General features: G+C 52.8%; 1 protein-coding gene and 1 pseudogene across 1 annotated transcript; both read left to right on the top strand.

Moving 5' to 3' along the window:
• The first annotated feature begins 10095 nt into the window (after nucleotides 1–10095).
• LOC132501424 (large ribosomal subunit protein uL16-like) lies at nucleotides 10096–11008 on the top strand (annotated as a pseudogene).
• Nucleotides 11009–11087: 79 nt separating this feature from the next.
• Nucleotides 11088–24182, top strand: NT5DC4 (5'-nucleotidase domain containing 4). The gene is given in 15 exon segments (XM_060116997.1): nucleotides 11088–11156; nucleotides 14842–14901; nucleotides 16421–16500; nucleotides 16582–16677; nucleotides 16883–16974; nucleotides 17396–17525; nucleotides 17590–17680; nucleotides 17923–17995; nucleotides 18111–18281; nucleotides 18924–18975; nucleotides 19357–19417; nucleotides 20412–20588; nucleotides 22221–22298; nucleotides 23473–23579; nucleotides 24109–24182. Coding segments are annotated over 14 exon segments (1284 nt in total). The 3' UTR covers nucleotides 23527–23579; nucleotides 24109–24182.
• Nucleotides 24183–24996: the final 814 nt, after the last annotated feature.

Consider the following 24996-nt stretch of genomic DNA (forward strand, 5'->3'; position numbering starts at 1 on the left):
GTGCCACCCTGTGGGAGGAATGTACTTCTTCCCCTCACTGGCACTGGACTGGCCACATCACCTCCCTGGGCCAACGGAAGTGAGTGGGAGTGATGCCTGCCACGTCGACGTCAAAGCCTTAAAAGCCAGGGTGGGCGTCTGCTCTGTTTCTTTGTCCTTGGCCATGGGAATGGAGACGGGGCTTGTTCCTTCAGCCTGGGTCCCAGAACAAGAAGGCATTTGGAGTAAAGCCACAGCTGATCCACATCTTACGAGTAAAGTGGGTGAGAGAGAAAGCTTCCTCGTTGAAGGGTTGTTTGTTATAGCAGCCTCGCCTCCTGAAAGCTGACTCATGCTGGGGCTGTGCTTTGTTACAAAGTCCAGGTGGCTCTGAGGAACTGGTATCTGCTAACACTGCCTCTGGGTTGGATCTGGATCTACCACCAGTAGGTAAAGGAGTTCTGGTTGTTATTACAGGAATTAAGATATGCCCTGGGCACTATGATATCTCATACATTGCTCATAGCAGTGTCAATCACTTCCAATGTTCAGAAAGCTGTTTGGTCATGTATAATAAGAGTCCTAAATAATGTTTACTTCTGGAAATCTAGCCCAAGAAAAAAAGTCAGAGCTATACAGGGAGGTCCACTGTAAAGTTATTTTAAAAACTGGAAACAATGTAAATGCCCATCACAATGGAAGAATGTATACGTTATCCTATATGATGGACACTGTGCAGTCATTAAAAATGAAATAGCTGAATATTTAATGAGGTGGAGGAGATGTTTGTGTTTTAATACTGAGTGAAAGAAACAGGATACAGAACTATATCCTTATGACAACCCTAACAAATTTCGGATCACACTGCTTATAATTTTGTATCTTTTTTCACTTACGTTATGTGAATAAACATTTCCCCGAAGGTCAAACATGTAAATATGTACAAAAAAAAAACACCATGAGGAAATAAGCAAAAACAGTGGTTATCTCTGGGTAGCATTTTCTTGTCTGTAATGTCTGTATTTTCTAAACGTGCTATGGTGAATATGTGCCACTTTAATAATCAGAAGTAAGTAACCGCTGTTTAAAAATAATTATTCTGGTTACTTCTAGAGCTGTGCCTTTGCACTGTGGCTGCCCAGGGGCCTTAATTGGGGCTCCTTGTCTAAGAATAAGCCTGTGTGTTTAATTAGGTCACTCTCCTGCCGACCTAGAATCTTTGCACAGGGCTTAGCTTGTACTGCCCCGAACCCCTGGGACGTACCCTGTCTGAGCTGGGAGCCTCACAGGCAGGTGCCAGACTGCTGCCTGCCTTTAGCTTAGTCTGAATTTGAGAAATTTATGAACTGTCACCCTGATGCCTCTCTCCCTTAAAAATTAATTGAGACCTAGCAGTTTTATTCAAGAGAAAACGAAGACTCATGAAGGAAGCATTCCACCCATTTGGGGTTGGTTGTAACCTTGGTGAGGACAGCTGCTGTGCCCGGCAGCCATTGTTCACTGTCCCCTGTGGCCTTCCAGGTCTGTCCCGTGTCACATACATGGAGGCCCTGGAGAGGCTGGTGAGCGGATGGGGGAATATCTCGTGTGTGAGAGCCAGAAGTCTCCTAAGGAAGAGCTCAATCCAAAGGAAATGGAGACCAGTATGACCAGGCTGACCCTAACCAGGGCCTCAGGTGTCAGTGGGCCAGCCAGGGCCACTCTGTTCCTGTGGTGCCACTAAGCCTTTTTCCAGGTTTGGCCCTTGTAAGTGTGTGCGGTGTGTGGGCAGGTGGGTGTCCACAGTGTTTTCCAGCAGATGCTACAGTGGATTTGGGGACCAGACCTGGGGACAGACAGGGAAAGGGCGGCTGGGACCGACAGCCTCATTGGAACAGGGCCTGCGAATAAACTAGCACAGCACCATCCACTTTGCAAAATAGTTTTTCTTCACTGTTTCACAATCATTCACAATTGAATGACTTTCCTGTCCATGGGGCATGGGTTCCTTCCCCTCCCAGACTCCATCAGCCTCCCTGGGATCTGCTTCTCCCCTGCACCACAGGGCCTGGTCCTCTCCCAGGCTGCTCCCCATCTGCAATCTTCAAATCCCTCATCCTTAATTTTTTTCCTTGAGGTCTAATGTACATATAATAAAGTACGTGAGATTTTGAAACAATATTTATTTATTTATTTATTTTTTGCGGTACACGGGCCTCTCACTGTTGTGGCCTCTCCCGTTGCTGAGCACAGGCTCCAGACGTGCAGGCTCAGCGGCCATGGCTCACGGGCCCAGCCGCTCCGCGGCACGTGGGATCGTCCCGGACTGGGGCACGAACCCGTGTCCCCTGCATCGTCAGGTGGACTCTCAACCACTGCGCCACCAGGGAAGCCCTATATATTATTAAAAATAAATTGATTTCTTTATTTTTGGCTGCATTAGGTCTTCGTTGCTGTGCACGGGCTTTCTCCAGTTGCAGCAAACGGGGGCTACTCATCGTTGCGGTGCGCGGGCTTCTCACTGCAGTGGCTTCTCTTGTTGTGGAGCACGGGCTCTAGGTGCACGGGCATTGGTAGCTGTGGCACGTGGGCTCAGTAGTTGTGACGCACGGGCTTAGTTGCTCTGCGGCATGCGGGATCATCCCGGACCAGGGCTCGAACCCGTGTCCCCTATGCTGGCAGGCGGATTCTTAACCACTGCGCCACAAGGGAAGTCCCAGTACATGAGTTCTTATGCTCGATATTATGTCGGTGAGATTCCCCCATGTTATCGTGGGTAGTACAGTTTATTCTCTTCCTTACCCCATTGGATGGATAGGATGCCATGTATTTATCCTTTCTGGTCCTGATGGGCATTTGGATTGTTTCCAGTTTGGGATTATTGTGAATAAAGATGCCACGAACATTCTTATACAAGTCTTTTTGTGGACACACGTTATGTCTTTTAACCTGATTTCCATCCTTTGCCTTCTCTGTCATTTATTGAGACCCTTGGTCCTGCAGCCCTGAGATCAGTCTGGCTCTGTAGCCCAGTCTCATTGCTTTTTTTTGGCCAAGGCTCCTGCAAGGACAGGACTTCACACGCTGCTCCCACCTCCCTGCCCTCTGCCCCCAGGCGACTGCTGTCCCCTCTTGCCACTGATGCCCCACGGGTCCAGGTCTCCTGTGACCTTGGGCCTTTTCTGACCTTGGCTTTTCTGCAGTGGTGTCCCTGCTCACAGCTCTCTTTCCTCCCTGGGTTGCAGGGACAACTCTTCCTTCTACTTCTCCCCTGCAAACCTGGCAGCTCCCTCTCAGCCTCTTTTGTTGGATCTCTCCTGCCTCTGTCTCTACATGGTTGTTCCCAGGCCTCTGTTCTCAGCTCTCTTCTGCTCCCGTCTCTCCGAGGGGCCCTCCTGCCACTGGGTCTTCAGCTACCACGGATGCTGATGCACCATCCCTCTCCTCAATCCCAGGTCCCCAGACCCAAAGGATTCCAAACTTATTTGGTGGCAGCCTTGATCGTCTCCGACATGAGGTTGTTTATTGTCTTTGTGGACCCACTTGGTGTGAATGAATATTCATGGGTTGCCTGCACGAATGTCAATGGATTTGATTATGGGCTGTTGCCCTAGACTCCACCCAAGGTGTGATCGTGCATATATACAGTAAATCATGTGTTACCTTCTTAAACTTAGAAAATATTGAATTCTGAAATATATCTGGCCCCCAGGTTTCAAGTTAACGTTGGTGGAGCTGGAACTCTCTCTCCAGCTCGTGGATGAGGCCTTTGCTCTCCCAATGAGCCCCTGCCCTTCCTGTGTCTCTGGGTTGGTGGCCACATACTCCTCTGGCTTCTCATTCTCCGGGATCCCCTCCAGTTAATCAGTTTCCAGGTCCTGAATAACCTAATGACTCTCTGGCCGTCCCTCCCCTCTCCCTTCCCCACGAATTCAGGGGCTCACAGCTCCTTCCTGGGCCATGGGTGGCAGCTCCCGTTGTCCTAGCCGGCCGAACCTTCCCTGCACTGACATCAGAGGCAGCTTTAACACCAGGTGGATCACGTCCTCATCCTGCTCAAAATGCTACTAGGGCTCCCCACCACCTGCTGGGTCAAGGTCAAGCTCTTTATTAGGACACAGGAGCCTTTGCAATCTCGCCTTCTCCCCTCCCCCACTCCCTTTGGGCCCCAGGAACAGTTGTGTGTTCATTACACCCCTTCTCCCTTTCACGCCTGCAGTTGCTCTGCCAGGAATTCCTCATGTGGTCTCCGGGGAGCTCCTTTCACTTTTCAAAAGAGGCTGGTGGGCCTCACCTTCTCCCGGAGCTGCGCTCACCCCCCCAGCAGATGTGCTCTCCTGTCCCTCTGGCTGGCTGCCTCTGGACATCACGGGCAGCGCCCTGCTGTGCTCAGGACACCCTGTGAGGTATCAGCTTGTGAGGTGGGGGTAGAGGTGAGGGATGGTACAATCAGCACCGATGGGCTCATCCCTCAGTGCCCTGTGCCTGGCTCAGCAGGGCAGTGCTCATGAAATGCAAAAAAAAAAAAAAAAAAGTTTTACTCAAAAAAAAAAATGAATCAACGTATGTATCATTTTGTGTTCTGCTGTTTTCAGTTAGCATAAGCATTTCTTTTTTCAAATTTATTTTATTGAAGTATAGTTGATTTACAATGTTGTGTTAATTTCTGCCATACATCAAAGTGATTCAGTTATATATATATATATATACATATACACATACACATTCTTTTTCATATTCTTTTCCATTATGGTTTATCACAGGATATTGAATATAGTTCCCTGTGCTATACAGTTGGACCTTGCTGTTTATCTATTCTGTATGTAATAGTTTGTGTCTGCTAATCCCAAACTCCCAGTCTAACCCCCTCCCCCTCCCCCCGGCAACCACAAATCTGTTCTCTATGTCTGTGAGTCTGTTTTTGTCTCACAGATAAGTTCATTTGCGTCATATTTTAGGTTCCACATATGAGTGATATCATATGGTATTTGCCTCTCTCTTTCTGGCTTACTTCACTTAGTATGATAATCTCTAGGTCCATCCATGTTGCTGCAAATGGCATTATTTCATTCTTTTTTATGACTGAGTAGTATTCCACTGTGTATACAGCTTAAACATTTTTTGAAGTTTCTATGTCATTTTATGTACTTGAATCTTCATTATTTAACCACATGTCAGAAAATGTAGATACTGAAGATAAGAAGTTAAATACAGGGCCTCCCTGGTGGCGCAAGTGGTTGAGAGTCCGCCTGCCGATGCAGGGGATACGGGTTCGTGCCCCGGTCTGGGAGGATCCCATATGCCGCGGAGCGGCTGGGCCCGTGAGCCATGGCCGCTGAGCCTGCGCGTCCGGAGCCTGCGCGTCCGGAGCCTGTGCTCCGCAACGGGGGAGGCCACAACAGTGAGAGGCCCGCATACTGCAAAAAAAAAAAAAAAAAAAAAAAAAAAAAAAAAAGAAGTTAAATACAGCCCTGCATTTTACCCAGACCCCTGGGTGATTCATATGCACAATAAGTCACTGTTCACTTGAGTTATTTTTTCCGTCCTTTGTGTATGCATTTTGTAAATGGTCGACATGCCTGTGCAAATACAATTTTGGGTTCTGCTTTTTCCCTCCATGTGGGAAAAGCATTTTCACAGTTTCTGAGTTCATCTTCTTAACCACAATTAGCAAAGTTTGTGTAATCGTTTAAAAATAACAGATTCACTCTCCTCTAGTTGGACATTAAAAGGGCCTCTGTTTTTTCATGAGTCCTCTTCTTGCATTTAGCTTTTTCTATTTTCTATATTCTTTAAGGACAGATTCTTGGAACGGGATGGTTCGAACGAAATGGACATTTTCATGACCAGATCTGTACGTACCAAGTGGTTTTCTGAAGGGAAGCCTCATCTCCTTGGGAGAGTGGTTGATGACACAAACACTGTGTGCAGGAGGGGGTGGTCATTCTAGGAACATGGCCCATGGGACAAGCCCAGGTCCCATCCTCTCTACAAGTCCTACCTGATTCAATAACAGATATGGAGCCTGGCCAGGCTTGGAGAGGATTTACCTGATGACAAAACATCAGGATGTGATCCCTCCCTTCTGCCCTCCGCTCATTTCTACCCTGAGCTGAGCTCCTGGCAATTGCTGGGCATTTCTGTTCTTAACCCTGCCCTGCATCTGGCTAATGGACCAAGTGTAAGAGGGACCAATGGCCCCAGAAGGGAGGTGACTTGTCTCCCTCCTTTGCTCCACAAGCCGGGATGGGGTGGTGACTGATACCCAAGGGCAGACTGCAGAGAAAATGGCAGGAAGTGAATTTTCCCTCCTGAATCTTCCTACAAAGACGGTGGTGGTGTTGTCTGTGGTGGTGGCCAACCTTTAGGCGGAGGGGCAGTGACAGGACAGGTGAAGGCCCCAGGGAGTGACCAAGGTTTCTAGAGAAAGTCCTTCACCCAGCTCAGCCTTCGTTTCCTTCTCTAGAAAAAGGATGATAATAAGAGTAATAATATTTATATCACAGGGCTGAGGTGAGAATCAAATGAGAAAATGAATTTAGGACACAGTCAGTTCTGTACAGATGCTGGATCCAGAGGGATGAGATTCCCAAGGCCTGGGGTAGGGCGGCCTCAGCTTCCTACTGCACCCATAACGTCTAGTGTTGGCTGGACTTGTCAAATGACTTTTTATTTTACACTTTATGTTTTTAAACAGAGGCTATTTATTTATTTTTAAATTTATTCTGGCTGCACCGTGCGGCTTACGGGATCTTAGTTCCCTGAGCAGGGATCGAACCCGTGCCCCCTGCAGTGGAAGTGTAGAATCCTAACCACTGGACCACCACGGAAGTCCCTCAAATGACTTTTGAAAGCCAAGGTCCTGAAACTTTGCTGGACATTAGACTCACCTGGGGAGAAACAATGCCCGATGTCCGGGGCCCACCCTGGACCAGTTCCACGAGACTCTCAGGGAGGGAGGGGTCCCCCCACCAGGCTGTCACTCAGCCCCGGCTGTGGCCCTCCTTGGCTTGAATGTGCCCACCTGCCCTTGCCCGCCTGCTTCCCATTCATCAGAGGTCTTCAAGCTCCCCAGGTCATTCAAACGTGCTGGCTAGTGCTCCACTGCTGTCACTGAGATGCGGTGAGACCGGCATTGCGCCAGTGATGATTTGGGCACTCGTTAGCAATACAGACTCCAGGGCCCCTCCCCAGGCCTGCTGAGTTAGAAGCTGCCTTGTAACCGGACTCCCGGGTGATTCACGTGCACGTTAATGTTTCGGAAGCACTGACTGGGACTCTAAGAGCGTTGGTGAGTCTGCTGGGCACAGACCTCCTGTCCTGCTGGAGTTCAGCCTCCAGGCTCCATGGGGCACCTGCGAGGTGCCTCCCTCATGGGATTTGGAGGGTCCACAACTGCAGCCTTTGAGGGGCCCCCTCCTGAGGCCTCAGACTTGATATGGGGTCGGTCACCTGTGGTGTCACCAAGAAGGCACACGAAGGAAGCCACACCTGCACACGAAGAGCCACCCCTGGGAGCCCCTGAGCCGCCAAGGTCGCCAGCGAGGGGACCACCGCCCTGGCCCTGCTAGTTCTCAGCCTGCGCAGCCAGCACAGGGGTTGGGCTGCCGTGCTGTCTGGTTGACGGGGTTTTCACTGCAGCAGTGCTGAGGCCAAGAACAGTCCCTGTCTCTACAGAGGCCTGTTTTTGGTGAAATACAGCCTCTCCTCTTGTCCCGCTTCTAGATTCTGCTCCCAAAGGCCCAGGTCTGTGATGGAATGTTCTAGTAGGAGCTTTGTTCCTGCCGCCCACCGCGGCGCCCAGCGCTCTGGGTTAATTCACTCCTGTCCTGACAACATCGTCACCGTCCTAGCCTGGAATCAGTGGTCGCACTTGAGTCTGGTACAGCCTCTCAGGCTCTGTCACCCCTTCTCACCCAGCTCACCCCAATAGCTCATGAATCTCGAGGCCTGTTTCCCAGGGGGCCTCTCAGTCTCCTCCATCACACCGTCTGTGTCTGGATCCCAACTCTCTCGCCCTCCTCTGCTTCCCACCCCCGCCCCAGGAGCCGGGCCACCCCTGTGCCTTCAGCACAGACCAACAGGCTCCAGTCCTTATGTGCTTCCTCTCCTCACCCTCATGGCTCATCCGTCTGTGAGCTGACCTGGTTTATTTCCTAGTGTTTCCCCCACCTCCTCTTTGCCAGCATCACTCCCGTGGAGTGTGGGTTCAGGTGCTTAGCATCCCTTGCCCCATCACTGCACCAGGCGCCGGCCTGGCCTCTGCCGCCCGGCCGAGCCCTCTCACGTGTCCTCCTCCACCCTGAGCCACGGAGATCCACCCCTGGGCACATGGGAGGGTCACTCTTCTCTTACATTCCTTCACTTTCATCACCTCCAAGAGAAAGTCCCCGCCTGTCAGTGTGGCCTGGAAGGCCGGCCACAGTGCACCCCAGCTGATACCCCAACTCCCCACCGCAACCAAGCATGTCTGTGACTCCCACAGGCTCGCCAGGCTGCCGCTCAGCGCCGTTGGGGGCAGCCCTTGCGTGGCTGATTCCTCCTCCAGGAAGCCTTCCCTGACCTCCCCGGGTTCTAAGGGCACAGCTTTCTCTTTTCACTGTTTCCCACTAATGCATGTTGTCTGTCTCCTTTCTTGGACTGTCAGCTACTTAAGGGCAGGTAACACTTCCTCATAGTTTTTTTTTTTTTTCTTTTTGCGGTATGTGGGCCTCTCACTGTTGTGGCCTCTCCCGTTGCGGAGCACAGGCTCCGGATGCGCAGGCCCAGCGGCCATGGCTCACGGGCCCAGCCGCTCCGCGGCATATGGGATCCTCCCAGACCGGGGCACGAACCCGTATCCCCTGCATCGGCAGGCGGACTCTTAACCACTGCGCCACCAGGGAGGCCCCTCATAGTTTTAAACCCAGCTTCTAGCATAAGCTGGGCATGAAGCGCATACTGAAGGAATGCGTGGTGTCTGACTAGATCGATTTACGTGCAGGAAAATACTGCACATAATACTGAAATACGCCCCATTCTGACTCCCACGCAGCTTCCCTTTGCCCCGGGACCCTCTGCTCTGGCCTGTGCTCATCCTGCCTAGCCCCCTCTGGATTCTCCAGGTCGCAGCAAGGGCAGGTGTGGGTCTCTGTCAGGGGCGGGAGGAGGGACCTGTCCCTGGCAGTGGCTCTTAAGGCCTCTGGCCAGGCCTCAGGCAGGTCTGGCAGGTCTCGGATGCCCTTCCATCCTGTCCCAGACCTGGCTCGGGGCCATCGTGCACCTTCCCCACTGAGCTACACAGTTCAGGGACAGGATGGCACTGTCTCCCGTGCTTCAGGCTTCCTCTGCCTCCTGCCATCCTCAGATTCCCTGGGGACCCAAGGTCTGCAGGGCTGCACAGCTGCTGAGCTAGGGAGGCCCCCGGTTTCCCAGCTTAGGTGTAAATGAGACCTCACCTCACTCCCTCAGGGGCCCATTTCACCTGAAAGTGGAGCCCCAAAGTGTTGCATTGATGCCCCACAGGGGAGCCTCGGCCCCGGCCTCCCTGCCCCCATCCTGTGCACTTGCAGGATGGTCAGGTCGGCCGTGTGGGCCGTCAGCGCACACACACTCACACCCACACTCACTCACACTCACATATGCACGCACACACCACAGACTCCCAGCGACTTCCTTTATTCTAATGGCAGGAGAGACAGGTTCTTGGAAGTTTCCTAACGTCTCACCCCAGATCTCTCCTTCCACGCTGCCCCACCCATTCAGGGGGCCGGCCTTTGCCCTGGGTGGGGCAGGATTGGGGCGGAATTGTATGTGGGCCCTATGTCAGCCCCAGACCCTTCCAGCAAGTGGAGTCTACCCTCCAGTCACCGTCCCTCCCCATTCAACCCGGGACGTGCTCTTTGGCTGTGTGACGTGCCCTTTGGCTGTGTGGCCACATTGGAGGGGAGGAACCCTCCAGCCCGGACGGGCTCCCACGGCCACTGCCCTGGAGGCAGCTCCCAGCCTCTGCTGTTCCTGTGGGTCAGTTTCCTTCCAGCCCCTCAGCACTGGGCGCACTGCCGGCTACGTGAAATCCCTTTCTCCTCTAAACTAACGCAAATCCTACATTTCCTGAAGATCTCATCCAGGACGCCCCTCTGTTCAAAAGCCTTCCTGATGGCTCTTTCCCTTTGGCGCGTCACTGAAGATCCTGGTGTCGCTGTGGGCCACTGCCCCTCCCGGTGTTACCGGTATGGTGAGAACAGACTGTACCCAAAGTCTCGCTTCTGCTGAGGTGTCCCTGATGCTAAGATCTGGATCTTGTTTTTTTTTTTTTTTTTGTGGTACGCGGGCCTCTCACTGCTGTGGCCTCTCCCGTTGCAGAGCACAGGCTCCGGACGTGCAGGCTCAGCGGCCATGGCTCACGGGCCCAGCCGCTCTGCGGCACGTGGGATCCTCCTGGACTGGGGCACGAACTCGCGTCCCCTGCATCAGCAGGCGTACTCTCAACCACTGCGCCACCAGGGAAGCCCAAGATCTGCATCTTTGACCTGGGATGGAAGAAGGCAAAAGTGGTTGAGCTCCCACTCTGTGGCCACGTGGTGTCACATGGGGATGAGCAGCTCTCCTCTGAAGCCCCGGAGGCTTCCCGTATTTGTGTCAATGCATACGTCATGAAAAGCTGTGGCAAAGATAGTTTTCACATCCAAGTGCAGCCCCACCCCTTCCACATCATCCGTGTCAACAAGATGTTGCCCTGGGCTGGAGCTGATAGGCTCTGGACAGGTAGGCGAGGTGCCTTTGGAAAGCCACAGGGCACGGTGGCCAGGGTCCACGGTGGCCAAGTCATAATGTCCATCCACACCAAGGTGCAGAACAAGGAACATGTGACTGAGGCCCTTGGCAGGGCCAAGTTCAAGTTCCCTGGCCGCCAGAAAATCTGTATCTCCAAGAAGTGGGGATTTACTAAGTTTAATGTGGATGAATTTGAAAACATGGTGGCAGAAAAGCGGCTCATCCCGGATGCCTGTGGGATCAAATACACCCCTAGTCGTGGCCCCTGGACACATGGCGGGCCCTGCACTCCTGAGAGCCTTGGCGCCGCCCCCTCCTTACACCCACCGATAAATCCCACTTTCCTGTCCAAAAAAATCCAAAAAACCTTCCTGATGTACTGCTCTGGTCCCCGCCTCAGTCTCCCTGTACAGCCACCCCTGTGTGAGGAAGCCCCATCTCCGGTAAGTTTCTGGTGGTCTCGAGAGAGTTTCTCCAAGCTCAGGGGAATGAAAGGCCCCTCCAGGTCCTCGATGCTGTGGACCAGCTGTGCACCAGCTGTGTGAGCTGGAATAATGCCTCCGACTGAAGGTGGAGGTGAAGTGTGAGGGGCGACAGGTGCACCCAACACCCTGGGCACCTAGGATCTGGCCACCTCTCTGAGGGTCAGGCAGCCACGGGGAACAAAGCCATCACGTGCTGGGCCTGGACACTTTCTAAACAGGCACAGCCTGGGTGTGAGAATCAACAGGCATGAGGGCTGAGTGGTCCTGTTTCCACTCTGCCCCTGGGTGGACAGGAGGCGTCCAGCTGGGAGCTCAGAAGAAAGTGGGAGCCAAAGTGACTGTTCCTGGTGGTAACATGGGGGCCATGGGACTCCTTATTTAAAAAAAATATTTTTTAAATTTGGAAATAATTCCAAGTTTATGAAAAGTTGTAAAAATAAGACATAGTTCAAAGAACATCTTTATACCTTTTGCCAAGATTTACCGATTGTTAACATTTTACTCCATTTGCTTTATCATTTGCCTCCCCAAGCACGTACACACACACACACACACACACACACACACACGGATGTCTCTATATGCATAATTTTTTCCCTGAACCATTTGAAGGTAAGTTACACTTTTACCCTAAATACTTCAGTATTTTCCAAGAATAGAGATTTTTCTTACGGTATCAACTTTACAGATTGACATTGAGCCAGTACTTTTAGCTGCTGTCGGTTGTCTAGTCTTATTTGTTGACCTAGTGATGTCCTTGGGTTAAATCCTCTTCCCTGATTCAATATCTGAGAGCAGATACCGCATTCAGTTGTCATGTCTCTTTAGCCTCCTCCATTAATCTGGAACATTCCCTTGGCCTTTCTTTGTCTTTCATGCTGTTGAAAAGTCCAGGGGTGTTGTGAGGGCTCCTGGGCAGAGGCGGCTTCTCCCAGGGGTTGACAGCACAGATGCTGGCGCCTGGGCTCTGGGCTCAAGTCCGCTCTGCCATTTTTCTTTGTAATGGTGGGTGAGATGCTTAGGACTTTGGTGCCTCAGTTTTGCCATCTGTAAATTCAGAGTAATGGAAGGCCTACCCCGTAGGGTTGTTACCGAGGCCTGGCACACAGTCAAAGTAATGCAAGGATTCACTTGTTGTTACTGTAACAAATCTCCTCTTCTGGAAGGGGCTCTGAAATGTACCAAGTCCCACAAGGGTGCCAGTGGCCCAGGGGCCAGGCCGAGAGGGCCCTGTGACAGCCTGTGGTCCTCCCCAGCTGGACCTGCAGTCAACCAAGGGGCACTGCGGTCTGGACAGGTGGCCACATCCTGGAATGGCACTACAGACTGCCCAGCTGAAGATCCAATGGGGACGTGGCCACCTTAGCACACAGCAGTGTGGGGATGTACTGGTTCCCCAGCTGTGCCAGTGCAAGTCACATGAGGCCCCACCAAGAAGTGATGGGCAACTACCAGCTCCCAGCTCCCAGCGTGGCTGAGTATAAACCCCACGCTGTTCAGTCAAGCCCAGGAGAGGGTGAGGAGTTACCTGGAGAGGTGGCCTGAGAAACCACTGATGTGACGGAGTGTATGTGAACGTCACTGGGTGACTTCCTTATTCTCAGGTGGAAGAGAATCTTGGGATAGACCCCCGAGTTCAGCTATGGGAAAAGCAGGATACATTTTTGCACACTCACCATGTTAACACCCAGTGGGAGGGCTGAGGAAATTTCTGGTGACTTCCCATAACCGGGTATTCCTCCTTCTGTTTCTGAACCAGAGAGGAACTATGCACTTTTAAAAAGGTCTCCCTGAGATGAGCAGAGAGCACAGAATGGGTGAAAGGGACTTGGGAAATCCTGCTGATTTCTGAAGCTTGATTCTCCTCTGATACCCTTAATAAAGGCTACCATATATAGCCCATCGGTCTGTCCATCCAACTGTCCTTCCATCCATCCATCTATCCATCCATCCATCCATTCATCCATCCATCCATCCATCTATCCATCCATCCACCGATCCATCCAATGAGGTAATGTACCTCCTGCAGCCTCCATACTCTTGCCTCACCATCCTAACAGTTGCTCATCTGGAATTACCAAGGAAGGAACTATTTCACTGAAATACATTTTTTCCCCCAAATAATTTTTATCCCTTCAAAAGTGCCTATGGGCTTCCCTGGTGGCACAGTGGTTGGGAGTCCGCCTGCCGATGCAGGGGACACGGGTTCGTGCCCCGGTCCGGGAGGATCCCACATGCCGCAGAGCGGCTGGGCCCGTGAGCCATGGCCACTGAGCCTGCGCGTCCGGAGCCTGTGCTCCGCAACAGGAGAGGCCACAACAGTGAGAGGCCCGCGTACCGCAAAAAAAAAAAAAAAAAAAAAAAAGTGCTTAACTTCATTAAGTTTGGCCATTTTGTAGAGAAAATTTTCTAAAATGTATCATAAGCTGGTCTTCCTTTTTAAAAGAGGACATGCCACATCCTATAAGTCTTTCTGGATGATCCAGGTCAAAACTCTGAATGGAAGTTGTTGTGCTTTGTTGCAAAACCAGCAATTGTGGACCCTTAGGGACTATTTCCAGCTCTACACAAAATGGTCCCAATTGCTCTGTTTTTTGACACTCACTTTTGTACTTTTTTTTTTCTGATTCTGAGATTCTAGTCACCTGCCACTTCTTATAGCTCCTGGTATGCTTCTAGCAATTACTTCTTTAAATGGTCTTGGGCTGGGAAGATTGATAACCAAGTGTGTTAGAATTGTGTGTAAAGCAAGAATCTTACGTTCTTTCTTTCTTTATTAGACAGTTTTATTATTTTTATTTTTAAAATTAATTAATTAATTTTATTTAGTTTTGGGCCACGTTGGGTCTTTGTTGCTGCGCACGGGCTTTCTCTCGTTGCGGCGAGCGGGTGCTACTACTCTTCGTTGCGGTGTGCGGGCTTCGCGGTGCGTGGGCTTCTCATTGTGGTCGCTTCTCTTGTTGTGGAGCACGGGCTCTAGGCGCACGGGCTTCAGTAGTTGTGGCACGTGGCCTTAGTCGTTGCGGCGTGTGGGCTCTAGGGTGTGGGGGCTTCAGTAGTTGCGGTGCTCAGGCTTAGTTGCTCCGTGGCATGTGGGATCTTCCCGGACCAGGACACTGGGATCAGCCCCCCAGACTCCAAGACCCAGGGCCTCGCGTGTGTCTGGGCACATGCGTGTGAGTGCGTGTGTGAGCACGTGCAGGGCTCCGTCTCGACGTGGGAGTGTGCTGGGGGCATCCCCGTGAGCGAGGATGTGCCGTTGTCTCTTTGCTGAGTGGGGTCACTGTGCCCAAGTTCGGACAGTATGCGTTTGTCACAGGTGGGCAGCACATGTCACCCCGTCGGCGTGCGTGGGCGGAGAGCACCGCCTTCCCTGCCAAGTGTACACTGTCAGGTTTCCCTCTGACAGGTCACTGCCCACCTACAGAAGGATGTCCCCTTTTGAGTGCAGGGGCTTGCCTGTGTTCTGAGTGTCACCATCCCTGTGTATGGGCTGCCATGGTGTGGAATATGTCAGGAAATGGGGTGTTTGTAAGATCCCCTCGACCTCCATCCCAAATGCCCATCTCACCGCTGGTGCCAGTCCTGCTCCAGGGCCTGTGTCTCCCCTCTGGGCGCCCCAGGCTCTCCCCTGTCCACACAGGCCATCACTGCCAGGAGTGGGGAGACAGTGGTCCCTTCCCCAGCCACCTGCCCGCTAGCAGTGAGGCCCAGCAGCTCCCGTCTCCCTCAAACACTTCAGACACCACTGACCCCGCTGGCGCCACCCTGGGCCCCCATTTCCTCCTTTGAAGGAGGAGAAAGCCAGGACAGTCTCTGGCATCCCCTCCCTTCTCTGAGAGAGAAAGTAGTAACGATCAAGGAAGAAGAATTCTTCTATATTATGCCACCTCCACTTCTAGGGCTTATGCACCCAAAGACCTCAACCACCTAGAATGTAGCAGAGAACCCAGAGTGAAGCAAACATTGGGGTTACAAAGGCAGAAGACTCGTGTGCTTTAAAAATAAGAGTGTCGAGACTTCCCTCGTGGTCCAGTGGCTAGCACTCCGTGCTTCCAATGCAGCGGGGCTGAGTTCGATCCCTGGTCGGGGAACTAGATCCCACATGCTGCAACTAAAGCTCTTGCATGCCGCAGTTGAAGATCCCACACACGACAACGAGGAGCCTGTGTGCCACAACTAAGACCGGCACAGCCAAATAAATACATACATATTTAAGGAAGAAAAAAAACATATGTCCACTCAAAATAGATCTTAAAGGACAAAGCAGTACATTGGTAGCTGTTAATAGAGCAGGGCTAGCTCTGTCTATATAAATAGACAAATGGGCCTAGCCATAGAAGTTCAAACTATCTGGTTATCTCGTGTATTAACACAAACTGGGTCTCAGTTCCAGTTGTATTTAATGTTTTATGATCTCTTAGACTTCCCAGGCCAGGCACTTTTTGACAAAACTTTGTCCTCAACTGAGGGGTTTTTGTTGTCGGGTTTTTGTGTTTGTTTTTGTGGGTATTTGCCTCATTCCATCCCTGAGCTTTGCAGCTAGACAGATGTGATTCAAAACTATGTTCTAAGGTGTTTCCTGTAGTGGAGTAATTGGTTTGCAATAGTCAGTCATGCTTTTCCACTAAAAGGGGACGGAGGGGTGGTAAGCCACGAGATAAGCTAAAGTTAAATTGTTAGAAGAATTCCTTGATCGGAAATTATAGCTTTGCGTTTTGTTGCTCTATTTCCTGAAAATAACTTGGAGATGCCCCTGATTTGTCCATCTACTGCTTTGATTCCTTGGATACCACTCATTCTTTCACGTTAAGCAAAAACAAGTAATTGTTGCAGAGGTCTCTATTTTGCAGCTGCCCTTTTGTAAGACGCACTTTTCCCAAATAAAACAATTTTAAAAACCCATAAAAAATATGTCCACTCAAAAACCTGTATTTGAATCAGCTCAGGAAAGAGACAATGGTGCATCCTCGCTCACGGGGATGCCCCCAGCACACTCGCACATTGAGAAGGAGCCCTGCACACGCTCGCACACGCACTCACACACATGTGCCCAGACACACGCGAGGCCCTGGGTCTTGGAGTCTGGGGGACTGATCCCAGTGTCCTGGTCCGGGAAGATCCCACATGCCACGGAGCAACTAAGCCTGAGCGCTGCAACTACTGAAGCCCCCACGCCCTAGAGCCCGCACGCCGCAACTACTGAGACGCTGGCCTTCAAGTTGCTGCCGGAGCGCCTGGTGTGCATCGGGTACCCACACAAGAGCCTGCACTGCACCTATGACCCTGCCTTCCCCACCAGGTGCGGGAGCCCACGGGGCGGGAGGCTGGGCCCAGCCACTGGCCCTGGTGCCTCATCCACAACCTTGGTGCCCTCTCCCAGGGGGCTGGTGTTTGACGCGCTCTGTGGAAACCTGCTGAAGGTGGACGCCCGCAGGAATGTGCTGCTGGGCACCCATGGCTTCTCCTTCCTCCCGGAGTAAGGAACGGGGTGGGGGGCAAGGATGCTGGAGGAAAGACAGTGGCGGGGGGTGACTCAGGCACACCACAGGGGCTCGGCAATGCCAGCTGGATAAGGAGGGAGAGAAGGATGGGTAGAGGCGGGAAAGAGTGGCGGGGCCTGTCCGGGCCTCTGGGAGGCGCTGGGGAGGGGCATCACGGCACCCAGCCCACCCCTTCCCTAGGGCGGAGATCTGGAGCTTCTACCCCAGTAAGTTCATTCAGAGGGATGACCTGAAGCGGTTCCACATCCTCATCATGCTCTTCAACCTGCCTGGTGAGGGCTGATGGGGGTGGATGGGGGTGGATGGGGGTGGATGGGGCTGGATGGGGCTGGAGGGGCTGGATGGGGCTGGATGGGGCTGGATGGGGGTGGATGGGGCTGGATGGGGGTGGATGGGGCTGGATGGGGCTGGATGGGGCTGGATGGGGCTGGAGGGGGTGGAAGTGGGTGAGGAAGGGGGTGAAAAGAGGTTGTAGCAGGCCTGGGGGGGCGGGTGACACACCCTGCGGGGACCCTCAGGCAAGTGGGTGAGCGGGTCTCCAGCTCGGGGACTGTGCTCTTGTCCCGTGCCCCTGGGTCTCTGACACTGTGCTGTGAGGGGCTCTGGAGGCTGACATGGTGCACGCGACATCCAGCGCTGGCCTCTGCTGCTATAGCTCGTGAGCCCTCCGTGCCAGCGTGGCTGGGTGGCCAGACTGCCAGGGTCCTGAGCGCCAGGACGTCTCACTCCTGCTGAGGGCCAGGGCCAGGGCGTGGCGGAGCCTGAGCGGGCATCCGGCCGGGTATGGCGGGGTAGGAGCTGGCGAGGACCTAGCTGAGGACCTGTGAGCCGCGGCGGGTCAGATTCCCAGGCTGAGCGCGTGTGTCTGCACCTGCCCCCCACCGCAGGCCCTGGAGGTCCTACTTTGACCTGATCGTGGTGGACACACAGAAGCCCTGCTTCTTTCTGGAGGGAACGGTGCTGAGACAGCTCAAGATGGTAATGCAGGGGCCGAGGCCCGTCCACCTTGACCCGTGGCCCACGCTGTGGGGAGGGAGCCTGCCTCTCAGGCTTGACTTGCCCTTGGCAGCTGCTGCTTTGCTGTCTGTCTGTCCCCGGAAGCAGGGAAGCAGGGGAGCCCTCCAGGGCCCTCTGCCTCCTTCTTTCCACCCCCCACGGTTACCCCTGCCAATCCCAACCCCCTGCCCTCTCTGGCCAGGGCACCCGTCTGTCCCCTCTAGGACACGGGCAAGCTCCGCGTGGGCACCAGCACGGGGCCCCATCAGCACTGTGCCGTCTACTCTGGAGATACCGGCTCCCCGCCCTGTCCCTCCACAGGCGCCACCTCTTAGCTAGGAGCCCATGTCGCCAGGCTGCCCACCAGGACAGGAAGGGCTGTGAGTGGGCCTGTCCTCCCATGGTCGGGCAGGGTCGTCGGATGCAGCATGTGAGCTGCTTGGGGTGCGGGGGAAAGACATCCTGTACGTCGGGGACCACATCTTTGGGGACATCCTCAAGTCCAAGAAGCGGCAGGGCTGGCGGACTTGCCTGGTGGTTCCTGAGCTGTCCTGGGAGCTGGACATCTGGGCCTGAGAGCAGGGTGAGCTGTGGGGGGCCAGCAGGGGGCACCATGGTCACATCTTCCCCTCTCTCCTGCGGGGGGTTGGTAGTGACCGTGATAATACCGTCCTCTCTGTGGTTTGTGAGAGCAGATCTATTTTATACACGAGGAAACAGAGACCCAGAGAGGTTAAGCGGCTTGCCCAAAGTCACACAACCAGAAGGGCTAAAGTTGAGACTCAAATCCTGTCTCCTGATTCCAGAGTCCTGCGGTGTTTCTGTAGCCCGAGGTTTCCTTCCTCACGGAACCTACCCTCCCTACCCACCCTGAGGAATCTTAGTGAGAGGGAAGTCCACTCTCCCAGCCGGGAATGACTTGTATCCTTGGGGTCAGGAGTTGCTATGAACCCAAACAATCTGGGCTTGTCCTAAGGGCTGGGTTTGAGTCATTGCCTTGTGACCTTGGCGGGTCACCTGACTCCCTGTCAGCTTCCTCAACCGTCCCTGCTCTGCCTTGGGCAGAGTCTCCCTCGATGTAAGGAAAGGGTGAAGGATGTTATACGCTCAGCAGGGGGAGCCTAGACCCCAGTGACCTTTCCACCCTCACCTCAACTAGCTGAGCTAGGCCTGGGACAAAGGTGGGCAGGGCTGTCAAGCCCCCTGTCCCCTGTCCACTTTTCAGAGCGAATGGAGGAGCTGAAGAGGCTGGACATGCAACTGGCGGACCTGTACCAGTGAGAGCCCTGACCTGTGACCCCTGCCCGGGAAGGCGAGCAGGATGGAGGGTAATGGTCCACGTCCAGGCCTGGCAGCGGGGTCCTCGCCAGAGTGGTCAGGAAATCACGATCTGTTTCAGGGTGGGCTTCCCTAGTAAACTGGACTTTGGGACCCCTCTGACCCCCTTGGGACACTCACACTGTGACCTCTAGGCCCTTCCAGCTGACCCACCAGCCTGGACTGAGGATGCTTACCATCTCACTCACGGGCACACACCCAGCCCAGTACCCCCCACTGGGTGCCCGTAGGGTGTCCCCAACTCGATCTGGGGAGGTTGTGCCTGGAGCCTGGGGGGCCGGCTCCTGTCTTCCTGGGTCATGTGGTCATTTTTGCACCAGGCACATGGATGGCAGCCGTTCTGGGCTGCCACTCATCAGCTCCACCAAGAGGGAGATTCGGGTAAGAGCGGGATGCCGAGGGAGGAGGGGATGGGCCCAGCGGGGCTGAAGGTAGGGCTTGTGCCTCTGGGCAGCCTGACCGGATCCGCTCCGTCCCAGACCCCAGAGCCCAATTACGACTCCCCCAGTCTCCAGGAGCGCCACCTGGCCTTGTCAGCCAGCGCCCCCTGCTGGCCGTATTCCGAATGACAGCAGTATGCTCTTAAAAGGACCTGCAGGGTGATGGGTGGGGCTTAGCCAGTTCCTCAATCCCCACCGTTAACCTTGAGAAGTGCCGGCCTCCTGGGTTGGGTCCTCATGTGACCGACTTCACCCGGCTAGCGTCTGGGGTCAGCCAGACAAGGCGCCTGAGAAGACGGGATCTAGGGCCGGTGGACAGGACATGTTCCCTTGTGGTATTACTTGACCAGTCACCAAAGCTGGGCGAGTCCCATAGGCCAATCAAGGGGATTCAGGCCACTTGGCCTTCCCAGGCCCAGCTGGGACCGATAGTGAAGGATCGTTGCTGAGCCTCTTGTAGGGTATTTGATCCTCCCACAGCCCCGCGAGGTGGGCTGGGCAAAGATCGTCACCCTTATTTTACTCACGGGGAAACTGAGGCACAGAGAGGGGAACTAGCATGTGCTGCTTAGTCACTCTGGGAGTAACGTCTGGACCAGTTTTCTAGACTCTAAAAGAAGGGCCTGTGATGCGGGGGGGCCTGTTGGGGGGGCTGGAGTGGGGACTGGGCCGGAGTGGGCCTCCTGCAAAGCCCTCTGAGGAGGCATCACAAGGTAAGTGATGCTGAGAATTTAGTGCAGGGTGGTCGCTCTCCAGGGCCAGGCAGGAAACTAACTGTGAAGCGGGAAGTGGGGTCCTTGGCAAAGCGGGGAGCTGTCCCACTTCCCAAAGACCCCGGCTGGCCGGGCAACAGGGCGGCCCCTTCCCCGTCGTGGGCTGCAGGGGCCGGGGGTTGGGGGGAGGGGTGGGGTGGGCGGGGATGGGATCTCTGCCAGCGAGTCACCCAGGAGCTGGACCAGTGCTTCAGCGCGATGGGCAGCCTGTTCCGCTGCGGCTTCCGCCAGACGCTCTTCTCCAGCCGGCTGATGCGCTACGCTGACCTCTACATGGCCACCTGCCTCGACTTCCTGTACCTCCCGCTCAGCTCTCTGTACCGGGCGGCCCCGGAGCTGGTGGGTCCCTGCAGAAACCCCCCTGGCATCCCTGACCCTCCGTCCCAGAAGGATCCACTGGTCCCCAGCCCTGCCAAGAGCTTTTGAGGTCACCAGACCCACGCTCCCTCCTCTAGGCACAAGCGGGTCAAACCCTTGCAGATAACTGTCCACACGGTTAAAAAAAAAAAACAAAACTCTAGAGGGGTTGCGGTTGTATAGATACGATGCCTCTGCTGGGAAGTTTTCCTCCTGCCCTCCTGCTTTAAACTGAGACCACATTATCTCGCTAGTACATATGATACTGGTTTGAAGGAGGAAGGCTATGGTCTCCCTACCCTCAGTACACATACAGTGATCGCAGAGGAAGTGGACCAAACAGCAGTCCATACAGTAAATGCTCCAGCTGGTTTTCCTCTGGAAGCCCTGGAGACGCTTCTGGGGCAAGAGCTGGGAAGTGGAGGCGGTGAAGACGCCATGGAGTTCATGGGGGCCGTGGGACTGACCAGTGCAGAGCTCCCCGGAGGACACCCGTCCCTCTCCCAACAGGCGGTCATTATTTCCGTCGTAGATGGTGTGCCATCTGCACTCAAGGATCTGGACTTGAAACTAGTTCTCTGGGGCTCCCTGAGCCCTGCTTTTCTTGTCACTCTCAGTTCCCTTCCTGATATTTGAGAGGAGGAAAAACTATTTTGTTTCTGGGCTGGGTGTTTGTTTTTTAAAATCGATTCTGCTGAATGCTTAACTCAGCAAAGTAGGTTTTCTTCCCATTTTACCACTGGTGAATTTTACGTGCAGAGAACCTAAGTAACTTGCTGTCACACTGGTAGACAGACTGCAGAGTCAGCATTTGAACCCAGGGCTGCTGAACTCAGGGGACAAGCTCTGCCCCCTGCATCACCCTGCCACATGCTGGGGGAACTGAGCTCTCACCGTGCAGCTTCATCCCTTCTCTGGGCTTTTATTTATTTATTTTTTTAAAAAATTTTTTCTTAATTATTTTTTATTTTAATAACTTTATTTTATCTTCTTTATTTCTGTGTGGGTGTGTGTGTGTGTGTGTGTGTTACGCGGGCCTCTCACTGTTGTGGCCTCTCCCATTGCGGAGCACAGGCTCCAGGCGCGCAGGCTCAGCGGCCATGGCTCACGGGCCCAGCCGCTCCGCGGCATGTGGGATCTTCCTGGACCGGGGCACGAACCCATGTCCCCTGCATCGGCAGGCGGACTCTCAACCACTGCGCCACCAGGGAAGCCCTTCTCTGGGCTTTTAGATGAGCAGGGCTGGAGATTTCCTGTTGGCAAAGCTGGGTGTCCGAGGCATAGTTATAGTGCTCTTAGACATTGTTGCTAAAGTAGATACCAGACAGGTGAAGAAAAAGCATCCCGAGCACCCAGGTGAAACAGTTAAAAGAAACCTGACCTTCACCCCGCTGTGCTGCCTGGGATTTTTGAGGAAGTGAAGTCCATCTGCCAGAACCTTCCTTCTCCAGCTGACCCTCCTGGGCTCCTTTTTCTGTGACATCACTGGGCAGGAAGCTGGCAGCTGGGGGCAGAGGATGGAGCGGGGGGCGGTGTCTATGCATAACTGGGGACTCCAGGAAGGCCTCACCACTGACGGAGCTTCTCCACCTCCTGTTGCATTGGTCCCTACAGATGCCCCATGAGTCAGCAGCAGAACCAGAATGGGCCAATCTGGGTCCCGCCGCCCACCTCCTCTCCTGCAGCCAGAGGGTGAGTTGCTGAGAAGTGGGAGGAGCCACCTGGCTGGCCCAGGAGCTCAGCGACTTAGGGGCTACCCCGGGGCTAGAGCAGGGGTCCCAATGGAGCAGTATCAACCCCAGCGGGCATTTGGGAGATTTGCAGGAGCTCTTTTGCCTTCCAAGTGCAATCATTCCTGAGTATTTACATAGAAATACATATTATTTTATTATACATTGCTTTTCATTTCTCCTATGTTATAGTTAGGGTATTATATTGATTTTTAAGATTATAGAGACAATCATATTATCTATGAATTTCAATTCAGGATAGAAAAGAAGAAATGAAAATATTTATGTATTTTTAAAAAATTGAAGTACAGTTGATTTACAATGTTGTGTTAGAAAATATTTGGATTTAAAATGAGGCATTGGGTCCAAGGGGGCCGAGAACCACTGGCTGTCAGCCCAAACTCACAGGTTCTGCTCAGTGGGGTCAGCTGACTGTACTGGGGCCCTGCACCTCTCCACACCAGTTCTGGCTCAGTTCTCTGACAGATCCGTCTCCGCCCTGGGAGAGGTTGCAGAATGCTGGCTCTCCCTGGCCAGGCTTCCTCTCCAGGCAGCTTTTATGGACACAATGTGTAGGGGCTTCTGCTTTGACCCCTCTCTTACTTTGTGCTGCCTGACTGCCGTTTGAGTGCAGACTCCAGTTTTCCTGAGGGGCAGGCTCAGCTCCTAGCCTGGTTCTGTAGCCCCAAGCCCTGCAGGAGGGTTCCTGTTTCTACCCTGGCGTTCCTGGGCCTTGATTTTCAAAATGCCTGTCTCATTGGTTCCCCTTAGATTGGTGGCTTCGGGGTCAGTGTGCATTCTTCCCACTGTTTGTTTTACCAAGCATCTCCAGCATGCCCGACAAGGTAGAAACTGAATTGTAAGCCACTTTACTGCTGCCCAGGAGAAGCTCAAAATTCAAGCACTTCAATACTTTAATCAGTGCTTTGCAACTATTTTTCCCTCCCAGCCCACCAAAGGGCTAGGCTCACTCCCATCTGCAACTGCGCGTTCTCTGGGGATGTGTTGGTTTCTCTATCCCTTCATCTCCATCCCAGCCCAGACTACGGCATTCTGACACATTTTCTACCCCTGGTTGGGAGTCACTGTGTGAACCTGGGAAAGTTCCATAACCAGCTTTCTTTGTTTCTTATAAGGCTGAGGGCAAAGAGAGAGGCGAGGACCAGGAGGGCTGCACGGAGGCAGACTGAATCCAGGACACAGGCCGACATCGTGGTCATCTTCCACTTGAAATATTTTTCAGGTAACAGGAAAAATATGGAAGAGAGAAAAAGCAACCATATTGAAATCTCCTAAATGTAACAGATTTGGAGCCCAAGAGCACTTCTTTTGGGTAGGAGGAAGGTGTCTTGCTCTCATCCTGGAAGGCAACCCTCCCTGGCCTCTGAGCCATTTGTGTGTAACAAGTGGAATTATTTTGGCCAGTTCCCCTGAGTGTATCATTTCACATCCAATTTTATTTCTATCCATTTCTTTTTAAAAATATTATTTCCGGGACTTCCCTGGTGGACCAGTGGTTAAGACTCTGCACTTCCAATGCAAGGGGTGTGGGTTCGATCCCTGGTCGGGGAGCTAAGATCCCACATGCCTTGCAGCCAAAAAACCAAAACATAAAATAGTAGCAATAGTGTAACAAATTCAATAAAGACTTTAAAAAAATGGTCCACATCAAAAAATAAATAAAAATAATATTTCTGTGCACTTTTGATTCCATTACTAGTAACAATAATACCTAATCGGCTATAGATGACCTCATTAACTGTTCTTTCCAGGTCACTATGAAAGACAGCGAGATGCCCAGACATCTTTGAACTTGATGTATACATGCATTAAAAACTGTAAGTCCTACTCGTGATTTAAAAACTTGATTCTTTATTTTAGTCGGAGCTCCTCCGTGGTGTTAAGCCCTGGCCTTTCTTGTTCTGTGACTGATTTGAGTTCACGTTTCCTGTTAGTGTATCGTCTGGCATTAATATTGGAGGCTTAGAAGGAATATATTTACATGTTTGAAATGACAAAACAAACTCTTGAAGGAATTGGTCTGTGGCACAGCTCACTAGTTTTATTTTCTGTGGATAAACAAGGGAAACATTTGGAATATCTGAGGATAAATAAGGGACAACAGGCTGCGTGCTCAGAGAGTTCACAGTCTTTTTTTTTTTTTTTTTAATCTCTGTGCATTTCAGAAGCTTCCAGGCCTTTCACTCTTCTTCCTGGGTTGACTTTTGGGTCTCAAAGTCCTGCAGGGGTAGGTTCTCCAGGCAAGAACTGGGTATGCCTGGCCTTTTGTCTTTAAACACTAGATTTTTATTCAAGGGGTAGAGGATAGTATTTTACCGGGAAAACTGCTCAGACCCTAGGGCCCATGCTTTTCTGGAAAGGTGCTGAAATACAGTAGTATTACAAAAAGTATTTTGTAATGCTACAAAACTGAACCCTTAGAATTCCCTCCCAGGGTGGAGAGAATGCAGAAGGGCCTGGGGGTAGTGGGCCTGGCAGCAGACCCCTAAGGGGTGTGAGGAAGAGAGTGAGGGAGAGGGAGAGGGGAAGCGGGGAAGGGACAGGGAGGGGAGAGAGACCTGCAAAAGGAAGAGGTGGCCAAAGGGCCCTTCCCGTGTCTTTCCTTCTGCCTGAAGCACCCCCATTTCTGCTCCCCGCTC

Source organism: Mesoplodon densirostris, chromosome 14, assembly GCF_025265405.1.
Source record: "Mesoplodon densirostris isolate mMesDen1 chromosome 14, mMesDen1 primary haplotype, whole genome shotgun sequence".
Classification (NCBI taxonomy): domain Eukaryota; kingdom Metazoa; phylum Chordata; class Mammalia; order Artiodactyla; family Ziphiidae; genus Mesoplodon; species Mesoplodon densirostris.